Below are 13776 nucleotides of genomic sequence, written 5' to 3'. Positions count from 1 at the left end.
CATTTTGGGAATTCCTCCTGGGCAGAAGGTGGAAATGGAGGGCAGGTCCTGGAAACGGAGGACACACTTGGTCACTGGAGCTAAAGAAAAACGTGTTCCCTGCTCTCTCTTTTTTTAGGGAAGTGGGCGCTGTGGGGTACAAGAGTTTGGGCCCCTGTGGAAGCAGCCTCTTGCTTCTGGGATCCAGAAGCGGACTCTGAAGGGATGCCATGGAGGAGGAGGAGGAGGAGGAGGAGAAAGGGAGGGGGGCTCTGCTCGCCATCCAGGGCGCCCAAGAGAACGAGGCCCTGCCAAATGGAGGACCTGCCAGGAAAAGGGAGGACACGGCCACATGTGAAAGCTCAACACACTGATCGGGCAACTGTTAATTCATGCTTCTTAGCCCTGGGCCTGGGAAAGGAGGACAGGTCTGGGCACCCGGCCTAGCAGTCCTGTAGGGACTAGCAACCGATCGCGTCGCCCCTTGTGTGCCTCCATGGTATTTCCGACCTGTGGCGGCCCTCAGGAGAACCTATGAATAAACCGGATCAATGAACCCTAAGGAGAGAATCTATGAATAAACCCTATCAAGAAACCCTAAGGAGAACCGCAACAAACTCCGACTCCCAGAATTCCATAGCCTTGAGCCAGCCCAACCGGGTTCCTCCTAAGCGGGCGTCACTCCCCTTTCGCCGTGGCTGTTGCTCTCCCTCGCCTTGCAATTTCTTCCGCCGCCAGCAGCGAGCAGCAAGGGGACGCCAGACTAAGCGAACCGAGGGGAAGGGCCAGGAAGAGCGCGCGCCTCCTCCCCCCCCCCCGAGACACTCACTCACGCGGGCGCGCGCCTGGCTCCCCCGCCCCATTTCTTCCCCCCCTCCCACATCTCCTCCTCCGAGGGGCAGGGAAGGGAAGGCAGGGGAGGAGGGAGGCTTTGGCATGCTCCGGCTGGACAAGGACCCTAGAGCCCTGGGTGGTGTGGCTAGCACTCTGGCTAGGAGTGTTGCTAGCCCTGCCTCCCCCTGGCCCCCTTCGGAAGAGCCCCTGCTTCCCCTGGGCTCCCTGGGCGCCTCGTGCCTCCTTCCTCTCCCGCCTCCCTGTCGCCGCCTGGGAGGACGCCGACCTGCTCCTGGAGGTCACTCTTGGGCCGACAGCAGCAGCAGCAGCAGCAGCAGAAGAAGAAGCCGCCTGTGGCTTCTCCTCCTCCTCCTCCTCCTCTTGCTCGCTTCCCTTCCTCGCCTGAAGAGGAGGCTCTTGCCAGCGGGGAGAGAAGGGGGAGGAGGAGGAGCCCGAGGCTGCTGAGGCAGAAGGGAGCCGGTCCCGGCTGAAGCCCCCCGCCCCGCCCCGCCCCGCCCCGCCGGCCCCGGAGGGATTTACTCGGGATTCCCCAGGAGCCGAGGGGAAAGATGTACCTCGACCCAGAGGCCGCCAAAGGTAAGCGTTGGCGCCCTCCTTGCCCCCCTTCCCTTCCCTTCCCTTCCCTTCCCAGGCGGGACACCTGTCGGGGCCGGGGCCGCTTGCGAGTTGGGCTGCAAGAGCCTCCTTCTCCGCCGCCGCCGCCGCCGCCTTTGTGTGGAAGAAAGGGAGAGGCAGCAGGCGGAAGGGGCAGGGAGGAGGAGGAGGAGGAGGCGGGGGTCGCGGCGGCACACCTGGAGCCTCAGGGAGGGAGGAGGCGGCTGGGCGGGGAGAGCAAGAGAGGCTCGGGGCAGGGGAGGGAGCCGGGCAGCCGCCGAGGGGCTCGCGGGGGTCGCCTGGAGGGAGGGGACCCCCATTCTATTCTAAGGAGACGGGGTCAGGCCCGGAGGTCGCTTTCGCCGAAGGCGGAGCCGGAGGGGTGGCCCGGGGGAAGGGGCCTCGGAGACAGGCCCCGAAGGCGCCCCTCGCTTCCCCAGCCAGGCTCAGGCACAGGCGCCCTTTGCTCTCCCGCTTCCCTTCCCACACTCCGGGCTGCCTCTCTCCCGCAGGGGCTCCCAGCTGAGGCTCTCCTCCCGGTGGCCTCCGTCCCCCTCCCCGGGCGCCCCAAGAGGGCTGCCCTTTCCCTCTGCCGCCTCGCTCCCTGCTTCTCCCCGAGGGAGGGAGGCTCTCTCTCGGCTTTTCCCGCTTCGCCCCCCTCGCAGGCTCCCTCCTCCACAGACTCCTTTTCCACAGGCGCCCCAAGTTCGCTTGCCCTCGGTGCCCCGCTCCCCCCCCCCCGCGGGGCCCCCCAAGAACCCGGGCCCCCCTCCTCCTCCAGCTGCGCCCCACATATTCCTTCCCTCCGCCAAGGCCGGCTCCCCGGGTCCCCCACCGGGCTCTTCTTTCGCCCACCCCAGGGGCCCCCGGAGCTCCCTGCCGCCCCTAACCCGGGAACCCCCACCATTGGCCTGAGCCCCGCCGGCGCTGCTCCTGGCTGCCCTCCGGAGCCAAGCCTGGCGGGGCTTGCGGGAAGGCAGCGGCTCGCCCTGAGCCCGGAGGGAGGAGGAGGGGGGCGATCCCCTTCCCCCGCGGGAGGCCGAAGAGGCTCCGGGAGGCTGGGCACACTGCTCCTTTCCCCGGCCAACCCCCTTTGGCTGGATGGGAGCTTTTGCCGGAGAGACTCTGGCCCCGGTCCTTGCGCTGACGGGGCTGGGAAGCTCGTGGTGCGCATAGAGACATAGATAGGTCTTTATTCTGGGCTTTCTACCAACTCAAGCCTCTGGGCCTGTTTCCACACTTAGCTGGTTAAAATCCTTCCCACAAGTGTGGCACAGAACCTGTGGAAAGAGGACACTTTCTTTCTAATGCCTTAGCTTTCTTTTTCTTTGTAAATGGTTAAATAAATGTATGGGATGGAGAGGCAGGGAAAGGAGGGAGTGCCTTGTCTTTGAGGGGGTGACTTAGAGATGAGGAGTTAATGTAACAAGCCCTCCTGGTAAAAAGAAAGATAACTTAGGAGGAAGGCAAGTTAAACCTAGAACTTCTAATATCTCCTTCAGCCTTCGTATTTTGGGGAATGTCCTCATATTCATAGCCTCACAGCCAGGATAGTGAACCCGTTCTCAAAATGTGAAGCCTGTGTCTTGCACAAATAAGCAAGAAACACCACTTGACTTATGAAAGTACCCTTTGGATATTAGCCTTAATGGAGCATCCAGTGTAACTAACGTATCCCTGCAGGGGCCAGAGTCTGCTCCCCCTGAGGGTTGCACATGGTTTTAATGGAAGTAGAAACAGCAGAAGTTTCTCCTTTACTTCATTGGTAGTGTAGTGGCTGGGATATGAGCATTCAACTCACTGGCCAGAGTGGCACAGTGTCAGGCTGAAATAAGAGGACCCAGCCTCATACCTCTCCTCCACCGTAAAACTCACTGATCTTCAGCCAGCCTCTGCCTCTTTAGTTAAAAGACCCGCAACACTTGTTATTGTGAAGCTGTGGCTGAGGAAATAACCATGTGTAGCATTGTTAGCTCTTTGGCTAAAGGCTGGCCACTTGTGGCCCTTGGACTGATCTCATGCAGCCCTGGAAGAGTGAGCTGTCTCTTCTCAAACAGCTTGCGGGTGAAGAAGGAGAGAGAAGAAATGGCAGAGAGAGAGAGAGAGAAGAGGGTGGCAGAGGCAGGAGAAGGAAAAAGAACATCCCTGCTATTGGCTTTGGCCTCAGCTGTCACTGGCTTCAGGGTCACCCACTTGTTGGATGCCCCTACTACGACATTACTCCTGAAATGTATACTTTAACACAAAGCAAGCTGCATGCCCCTGTCCCTGGAAGAAAGATGGTTGTAAAGCTGGTTAAAGGGATCACTATTAGCCATAATAGCTAGATAGAACCTCCATGTGCAAGCAGTATACCTCTGAGGACTTGAGGCTTAGGACAGATGGAAATGGGTGTTTCCTTCATGTCTTGCATATAAGCTCCCCACAAACCATTTCACTGGTTGCTATTTGGTGCTGGACCAGGTAGACCTTTGGCACTGGTAGCCCATGCTTGGACCACAGGTCATCAGAGACTTTTGGTCTGTTCCTATAAAGATCTTCTTAGGCTCCCAAAGCACTTCTTATTTATTTATTTTATTAAAATATTTATATCCCACCTCCAAATCCCCTTATATCCCTTTATGCACTGCTAGACCAATCAGCCTTAACAATATTCCAGGGCAGGCATTACTCCTAAATTACACTGTGTGTGGAATGTTCTCTCTAAATGCTGTGGAACTTGCAGTCCTTCCCCTCATTTTTATTCAAGTACAGGCAGAAAGAACAGAAAGCAGCCATCCTCTGTAATGTTCAATATTAATGGTTGGTTGTTACGTATATAATTCTCTGTAGTATAATTGGCTACACTTTTCTTCCCAGTCTCAACTCAGCTTTTGTAGGCCACTAAAGATGTTGTTCCTTTGTATGGGAAAGTAGGGAAGCCAGAAGGACTGTGCATACTGCCCCAGGAAACAGAAAGGGAGAAAGAGCCCACTGAAGAACAGAATAGCATTTCCCCCATTTTTTCCATATTGTTCTCTCTAGCTAATTTTTCTCAGCTGCATCACACAACACAGAGGAGTCTATTAAGCTGCCAAATACTGCTCCAGGTTTTTCTTTCTGAGCAACTCTTATTACTGACGACCACAGCTCCTCAGTACCTGATGAGTAGGTACTTCATTGTAAGGCTACTTTCATTGTTAGGATTTCTTGCCAGAGAAACTGAGACTCAAGTGTTGGGGGGGTTGGTTGTGGTGGAAGGTGAACAGTGGGAAGGAGGCTTTACATACATTGCCCTGAACTCCTCGAAGAAAAAAATGTGAGAGAAATGTGAAAGTAACAAAAGAGCTCCACTGTCAGCCTTTTGACTGTCAGGCTGCATATGGAGGCCCTGTGCCAAATTGTTATGACACAAAGACCATGCCAGGGCAAGACCAAAATGCAGTTCTCAGAATATGACCTACTGATATTAGCCAATCTTGGCTCTGTCATGTAAAGCCACTGTGTGACCTTGGACAAGTCACACTCTCACAGCCTCCTCAGAGGATGGCAGTGGCAAACCTCCTCTGAAGAAGCTTGCCAAGAAAACCCCATGATAGTTTTTTTTTAGGGTCACCATAAGTCAGAAACTACTTGAAGGCACACAATTTCAAGAGGTTCATGGGTATAGTATATTGATGGCTCTGTTAATTCTCCACTGCTCATCCTCAGCATTTGGCTTTTCAAAACTGAGATTGCTTCCACATCCTACCTGCCATGACATTTTCTAAATTTGTCTTTAAAATATTCTCAGTATGGCAGCCTCCATAATTTTCCTACATCTCACCAACCCATCTGCTATTTTTCTTTCCTCTTCAATTTTTTTTAAAAGGCAGATACTTATATATGCAACTTCCACCTTTTGCAATAATGGAGAGTATTCTGCCCTTTGTATTGGTCAAGCTACCAGTATCCTTAAATGTTCTTGCACTTAAGGAGTTCTATAAAACCAGAGATGGGCACATGCACTTCAGGTCATTATTTCCCCAGAGATATTTGCACGGTGGATAGTCCTGCCTGTGTACTTTACTTAGGTACTCTGGGGCCTGTTACAGACTGCCAAAATAAAGCTGCTTCGGGTCTCTTTGGAGGTATGCTGTTTAAACGATGCATGGGTCCTAAGAGTCAGGAGGTTGCGTGAAAGCCACACTCCATTCCTAAGCTTTGGTGCAGCTTCCGGATTCTTAGGCTGCATGCATCATTTAAACAGCATACCTCCAAAGAGACCCGAAGCAGCTTTATATTGGCAGTGTGTAACAGGCCAAAATTAAGCATTATGCTGGTTATCTGTTTTACAAGCATTGCTAATTCCAAAAACCCTTTAAAAGTAGTTTTTGTACCATTCCCCAAGAGTACTGGGCTATTACATTCTAGAGCTCATTCTGTGGGAAACACCCCTTTAGACCTGAACATGTTGCTTATAATGATCCAGTTGATTTTAGTGGAACTTCCTTCCAGGAAAGTGTGTTTATACAGTCAACAGTTATGTTATTGTAGTACAAAAAGGGGGGAGGGGGAATTAGCAGAAGAAGGGAGCAGCAAGCATTGCATTTCCCCTATTTCCCCTCCATATACATTGATTCAAAGACCGGTATTGCTGAAACTTAACTGCACATTACTCCTTGTGAGCCTAGAAATCCCACAGAAATGAACAGAAACTAAGATCAAACCATCATCAGTATGCTGTTAAATGAAATAAAAGGAATAATCTGATATACCCAGTCAATATAATTGATGGATTAGGTGGCCTAATCCATGTTACTGTTGGAGTGCAATTCCCAGCATGTAGAGGGTTACACAGTTTCCATCCCTGTTGTAGGGTATCAGATTACCTGTCTTGTACAGTGTGAGACCCAACTGATCTATGAAGGAAATATGATGAAAATTGTACATACAGGAAAGCAAGGAAAGCATTTGCGTTGAACAGGGGTGGACAGCTACCAGGAGGGTGTGCATTGGTTCTCCATGGGATTTGGTAGGCCACTGCTCTCTGTTGTGTGTTTTTGGGGGGAGGGATGTAATAGACCTACAGGGCAATTTTGTCGTGTTTCATTATCCACCCCATTGTTCTAAGTTCCGGAGAGGCCTTTTTTTTTTGAGACAGGAAATCAACTGGGAGTTCAGGTTGCTTTGCTTCCAGGTGTAAATTCTGGTTGTAAGCATCTGTTTGACTTCCAGTGTCAAAAAAAGGCCTTTCCTGAGAAGGTTAGGAGGTGATATGATAGCCCTGTTTAAATACTTGAAGGGGTGTCATATTGAGGAGGGAGCTAGCTTGTTTTCTGCTGCTTCAGAGAACAGGACCTGGAGCATTGGATGCAAGCTGCAGGGAAAGAGATTCCATCTCAACATTAGGGAGAACGTCCTGACAGTAAGGGCTGTCCGACAGTGGAACACACTCCCTCGGAGTGTAGTGGAGTCTCCTTACTTTGAGGTTTTTAAACAGAGGCTGGATGGCCATCTGTCAGGGATGCTTTGATTGGATTTCCTGCATGGCAGGGGGTTGGACTGGATGGCCTTTGCGGTCTCTTCCAACTCTATGATTCTATGATTCTAAAACAGAAGAGCGACAGTGTGTGTGCATGGCAGAATTGTCTTCCTTACATGGCATGGGAGCCAAATTGAGGGTGCTAGGGGAGTCCCAAGGATCTAAATATGGTCTGGGGGGATTGTCCCTGCAGTCTACAAGCTACTGTTTACTCACCTCTGTCCAAGATGGGAAACCGATTCCAGGTGGGAGGATCCCTGTGAGCCATAGGTCAGTGGGCATGCCTGTTCCCACTTGACATCATTGGGGGCATGTCTAAAGTTCCATCTTGCACTGGCCAGTAGCCCCACAGAGGAAGATGAGTGAAGTATGACCAGGCAATACAATACTACCATTAACCAGAGGTGACTTTGGGTATTCCTCTCCCTTACCCAGCCAGACACTTGGGTGGGGGGCATAATCCAAAAGTCTCTGTGGGCCAGTTTCAAACCCACTGTAGGCCTTGATCTCACATTAGCCTACAGTATAGTCAAGGATATGCATTATATCACATCCAGTCAAATTCCATATTAAATATTATTCTTTTCCGATGATCAAGAAGAATTGGAGCCTTTAGTCTAACTCAACGTTTCTCCCGCAGCCCCCGCAACCAGTCTTTTTGCAAATCTCTCTTTTTCACATTAGATATGCTCTGACCCTGCAGATGGCTATATTCTGTTCTTTAGTGATAATACATTAATCATACTCTCACATTTGAAAACAAACCTTGTAGATTCTTAACTTGTTCATTGAAAAAAATGGGGGGGGGAATCTAGGTTCTCTTAGGTTCTGTAGCTCTGCCTGAAACTAGTGGGGTCACATGCATGTGCCAGAAACTGTTGCTACAGGCTCTCTTCACATCTTGGCAGGGGGGAAGCATGCATATTATTTCACTGTGTCTGGTTAGCATAACAGGCTCCTGTCTAGGAATGGGAGGAATCCTACCCTGATCTTTCAGGGTGAGGGACAAACCTCCTGTAGAAATTTCAAGCTGCCACATGAGGTTAGGACTGTTACGTGTCAATGTGTAAGGCTCAATTGCTATGAGTGCGCTGGTGCAGTCCAAAGAAAATGAAGACACAAAGAGCTTGACTGAAGCATTGTGGGAGGATTCACTGACTTGCAGAGAGTGTATTCATGGATGTTTCACAAAAGGACTTATGATTTAGGAAGAATTTTGAGAGGAGGAGGAGGAGGAGTTTTATTCAGTAGATACATATAATGGGAGAAGCTTAAACTCATTGGAGGGAAAGTATGGAGTGGGAAACAAGAGCTGACAGCATATTCAACATACATGGAGAACAAGAGGGAAAATCAGCATGGGAAGATGATAGTTTAGACCCAGAAATGAAAAGCTTTAAAGAAGGAAAGTAGCTAGTCAAAGCTGCTGTCTCACTTAGTTCACACCCCTATTTAGATTCTAAGAAGACAGAGAGAGAAGTGCTTTTGTGAAAAATAAATAGTAAAAGAAGAGGGTGGCAGCATTACTGAAACCTGTTCACTGTGTTTCTGCCTCAGACTGTTTCATTTTGGTGCCTGCGTCTTACAAACTAATTTGGATCCCCAAATAAAAGTCACTTTACTGTATGATGTATTATTAATTACAGTTAAAGAGAGAAACAATGTAAAATGCTGATGCCCACCCAGCAACAAGAGGAGAGATTAAGTTTTAACAAAGGTAAAAACTAGGATGTAAAGCAGGACTGGGAATCTTGTTGCCTTCTGGATGTTGTAGGACTGCATCCACCATTTACTCTGCTGGCTAGGTCTGCTGGGATTTGCAGTCCAACAACATCTGGAGTGTCCCATGATACCCACCTTTGTCCTGACACTAGCCTCTTGCCCAGAATACAGGTTATGCACCAGGGCAATCAAATGTTGTGACACACCCATTTCTTTAAAACCGATACATAGTTTTTCATGATCAGCACCATCTAAGCTTTATAAGCTATAAACCATAGGCTGATTTTCTTCTGAAATTCTTTGGTGAGCTCCATTATCCAATGTATTTTTGCTATATGATCCCTAGGGCTTCTTCCTTTTCTGAACTCAGCTTTGATATCTGGCATTTCTTGCTCTATATATGGTAACCGTCTGTGTTGTAAAATTTTTAGCATCACTTTGCTTGCATGGGAGATGGTTCTGTGGTTGCTGCATTCCCTGGTGTCCTCATTTTGGGGGACTGGAATGTATATTGACCATTTCCACTCTGTGGGACCATTTCCAATCTGACTGATTTTAGTTAGAACTAGAGTGGATTCTGTCTTTGTAGTCTGAAGTATCTCTATTGGTATGCCATCTGTTCCTGGTGATTTATTTCTTCCAAATGCTCTGAGTGTAGCTTCCACTACACTTTCTAAAATTGCAGGCTCATCTTCAAATGGTTCTTCCTTGAATGAATCTGTTATCTTTTCACCTCTTTTATATAGTTCTTCCATGGATTATTTCAACTGTCTTTTTTATTTCTACATAGACCTCAAACAGCCAGGGCAAAAGGAGTGGCCAGAGGCTGCTCCAGCTCTGATTGCTGTGGGACCATGGCAACCGCATGTGCCCAGCTCTGATCCAGGCTTCTGCCACAGTCCTAAACCAGCCCCTGAAAAAGAGTAGTTTTTGTCCACTCCTTTTTGGCCCAGCTCTTCCAAGTTGGGATGGGCTTGGAGCAGTTTCCGGTCATGTTGCATCCTGATGGCAGCCCTTTTGGCTCATCTGTTTCAGGCCCTAGCATGTAATGTCTTCCCCTGCTGGTTGTAGACTATCCCAACTCTTGGTTTAAATTTCCCTTTGATTTCACAGATCTTGTGGAAGAAGTTTCCTATTCTTCGTTTTTTGATGTTGTCTTCTATTTCTCTGTGTTGATTATTATAGTTGTTCTCTATTTCTGTCACCTTTCACTTTTGTGTCTGTCTTAGCTGCTTGAAGAGTTCAGGTGTCATCCATTCAGTATGAGGATGCTTGTTGCTGTGCTGTCTGTCTGCCTGGCCTTCCAGAGAACCCTGGGGGAGGCAAAAGGGGCAGTAAGACCATATACTTTCTTCTAGGCCTGCCTCTTCAGTGCTGAAGACAGCAGACCTTCAGATTCTTGATCCAGGCCCTTCTAAGGACAACATCCTCCTCCTTTTTTTTTTATTTTGGTACTAATGGCAAAGCCCCTCTGAAGAAACTTGCCAAGAAAGCTCCTATGATAGGTTGAGCCTTGGGGTCACCATAAGTCAAAATGAGTTGGAGGAACACAGCAACAGTATTCAGTATCCCTGTTAGTCTGTTTTAGCATAAAAAGACATAAAGGGTTCTGGTAGTATCTGTGAGACCAAGTGGGAAGAAGTAGTATCTTGCATAAGGTTTTGTAGCCTCTATCCACTTCATCATGCAACTGACTCACATTTATGTTTATGGAGTGTGGTGGTTGGAGGGCTGGACAGGAACTTGATTCCCCACAGCCATGAAAACCCACTGAGTGATGCTAGGTAAGCCCCTCATTAGAGGGAGGCAATGGCAACTCCCCCCCCCCCACCCCCCCCCCCCCCCCCAAAAAAAATCCAGGTCCTGTTCTCTGGAGCAGCAGAAAACAAGCTTGCTCTACCCTCAAAAGTGACATCCTTTCAAATATTGAAACAGGGCTATCATGTGAGCCTTTAACCTTCTCTTCTCCAGGCTAAACATCCCCAGCTGCCTAACCCTTTGCTCCTAGGGCTTCATGGTTTCCAGACCCTTCAGCCCTTTGCTCGCCCTCCTCTGGACCCCTGGCCTGCTGGATGGCCGAGGAAGGCGAGGGGGCAAGGAAAGTGGCGCAGGAGGCGCCCCCCCCGGGGAGGAAAAGCTGGTTATAAATAAGAGGAAAGGGCCTCTTTTTTCAAGGAGGGTTGCAGCCTGGGCGGCTGAGGGTCTTGCTTCCCGCAAAGCAGGCTGGCTCTCAAGTGATGAGGCTCCCCGCTTGGGCTCCCAAGGCCCTTCCGCCCAGAGAGAAGGGCCCAGGTGTCCTCACCGCCCCCGGGAGGAGGACAAGGCCCCGCGAGATGGAGGGCCTTCCTGGCCAAGGGAGGGCACGGCAAGATCAAAGCTACAGAGACTCATACAGGATATAGAACTCCCTCCTTCCTTGTCCTGCCCAGAATGGAGGACGTTTGGGAATCCTCCCTGGACAGGAGGTGGAAAGGGAGGACGTGCCTGGTGCCCCTGTCCAGAGAGCGAGAGAAGGGGGCTTGTGGGCGGCTGGCCGCCTGGGCGGGCTCCCTTCGCCCTCCCGGGGCGCTTCTTTCTCCGGGGCTGGCCCAAGGCAGGCGGCGGGGCAGAATGGCAGCAGCAGCCCTCTTGCTCGGCCTCCTCTCTCCCGAAGGAGAGGCGGGCAAGGAAGGAGGGGAGCGGGCAGGCGTCCTCAGGGTCGCCCAGGAGGACCAGGCGCCGCGAAATGGAGGGCCTGCCAGCGGGGAAAGGGAGGGCACGGCCAAGTCCAAGCCAGATCCAGGCATCGAAATCTAAATGGGAGGGCCTTTTGGAATTCCTCCGGGACAGAAGGCTGAAATGGAAAAGGAGGACAAGCCTGGCCCCCGCTCCTTTAGGCAAACCCGGATGGCGCCCCTGGGACTCCCTCCACTCCCGGCCCCCTTCCCCTTCTGCCTCTGGGCTCTTTTGGGGGCCGCTCCCTCTTGCTCCTTCGGGCCTCCCGGTCATTTTTCCGTCCTCCTTTTCCAGGACATGCCCTCCATCCCCATGTTCCGCCCCGGTGTCATCTAGTGGCTCCAGCTTGGAGTTGGCCATGGCCTCCCTTTTCCACCTGGCAGGCCCTCCACTTGGCGGCGGCGCCTTGCCCTGCTCCAGCCCCGGGGACACCGGCTCACCCTCGGACCAGAGAAGAAGATGCCCGGGGTCCGGGAACGTCGGGAGGGTGGGCCCTAGGAAGGAGGGCCTTCCTTTCCCTTCTGGGCCCGGATTTCCTGGTGCAAGGGCCCGGGAAGCGGAGGAGAAGGCGGCGGCCGCCTTTTCCTTCCCGATCCCTCCCAGCCCTGGCCCGATTCCTCGGGGGCGCTGCTGCTGAGGCTTCAGCCAAGGGCTCCAAGCTCCCTTTTCCAGCCGGGCGGCAGGGGAGGCCAGCCAGGCAGCTAAAATTGCCCCCGCCGGGGTTTGGCTGGCACGCAGCGCCCCGTCTTGCCCGGTGGAGCCTGCCTGCCTGCCTGCCTGCCCCTGGAGGCACAGAAAAGCCGAGGAGGGCTTGGGCTGGGAGGGCCGGAGGCTTCTCTTCCCGGCCCTCCAGGAGGGCGAGAGGGCGAAGGCGAGGGAAGGCAGCTCTCTGCCCGCCGTCTCCCGCCTCGCCTCCCTCCACCTGCCGCGGCCGAGAGGCCAAGGCACCGGGAAATGGAGAGAGATTCCGATCGTATCAGCGCTGCCACCCCGAAAGCCCCCGGGGCGGCACTGCACAATATCTGTCAGGCCTGTAACAAGGAAGGGGCCTCCTAAGGTCGCCCGGCAAGCAAGGCTCCAAAAGCAGCAGAGGGCCAGCCAAAGGGAGGAAGGGGAGAGCTAGACCCCACCCACTGAAGAAGCACAGTCCGCAGCTTTAGGGAGAGACGTAGTACAGGAAAGGACAGTACTTGCCCAGAGGGAAAGCACTGTCCTTTATTTTAGTATATCCCCTTTATGGAGGCTTATTATTATTATTATTATTATTATTATTATTATTATTAACCTTAATCTAAAAAGCGGTGTAAATTTACACAGCGCTGTACATACAATCTTTTAGTCAGACGGTTCCCTGCCCTCAGGCTTCTCTTTCTCCCTCCTCAGGTCCCCTTGAGAATTCCCCTTTCAAGATGGTTGGCCATTTTGCAAGCAAGATGCTGGACCCTTTTCCAGGGCTTGAATTTTAGAGAGAAAGTAAGGAGTTGATTTGTGCCTTCAAGTCAGGTCTGATTTATGATGGTCCTATCAAGGGGTGTTCTTGGGAAGATTGCTGCCAACTTCTTTCTTTCAGTTGGTCTCATAGGTGCTACAAGATCTCTCTACGTACTAATTCCACAGACTACCAGGGCTATATCTTTGAATTATTCAGAGGGGATTTGCTATTGCCTTCCTCTTTAGGCTGAAAGAGTGTGACTTGCCAAAGAACATCCAGTGGATCCTCATGGCTGAGCAGGGGTTTGAACTCTGATCTCTGCACCATTCTGGCTCTCAAGGGTGAGATACCCTGCATAAAACCTTTAATGAAATCTGCAAGCACTGTTCCCAGACTCCACACTCCAGTTGGAGCTGAATTGTGTATCTTCGTAGCCTTTATTTATTAGGAAGGCTAACACAAAAGTCAGTAGAACAACACACACACACACACTTCATTGCAATTCAAATCTGGGCTTCCCAAGTGCAGTGATGGCTAGTAGATATGTGTGACAAACAGAATTTCTAATGACTTCAGGATCATTAGAAAATACATGTCACAGCAACCACAGATTGTACTGTGTATCCAGGTAATATGGATGCATGCATGCACAACCAACCATTCAGGTGGTGAACATTAGAGCAAGGGTGGGAAGCATGTAGCCCTCTAGATGATTTTAGACTACCATCCCAAGCATTCCTGGCCAAGGTGGTTAATTTTGAAAGATGCTGGGAGCTGTAGTCCAGCAACATCTGGAGGCCTCATGATTCCCAGTCCTGTGTTAATGGTTGGTTGTCCAGGCCTTTCTACTTGTGGCCAAAACAGCAATACCGGGGAGGGGCACTGTGAGCAAAACTGTCAGAGGAGAAAGGATTAAACAGCCACTTACACTTGCAACTTCTCACAGATGCTTTTGGCTGCTTAACAACAACAACAT

General features: G+C 51.1%; 1 protein-coding gene across 8 annotated transcripts in view; it reads left to right on the top strand.

Moving 5' to 3' along the window:
* Nucleotides 1–861: 861 nt before the first annotated feature.
* Nucleotides 862–13776, top strand: part of SYT7 (synaptotagmin 7) — a 335723-nt gene continuing 322808 nt past the window's right edge. For 7 of the 8 annotated variants that reach the window (XM_042470278.1, XM_042470295.1, XM_042470258.1 and 4 more), the window contains exon 1: nucleotides 862–1410. In XM_042470278.1, coding sequence (XP_042326212.1) covers nucleotides 1383–1410 — 28 coding nt within the window. In that variant the 5' untranslated portion in view covers nucleotides 862–1382. The remainder of the gene's footprint in view (nucleotides 1411–13776) is intronic. The other variant, XM_042470304.1, reaches the window with a different exon arrangement.

This window comes from Sceloporus undulatus, chromosome 1 (assembly GCF_019175285.1).
Source record: "Sceloporus undulatus isolate JIND9_A2432 ecotype Alabama chromosome 1, SceUnd_v1.1, whole genome shotgun sequence".
NCBI classification, from domain to species: Eukaryota; Metazoa; Chordata; class Lepidosauria; order Squamata; family Phrynosomatidae; genus Sceloporus; species Sceloporus undulatus.
The sequence above is the reverse complement of the archived record's forward strand: the minus strand, read 5'-3'. Positions and strand labels throughout refer to the sequence as shown.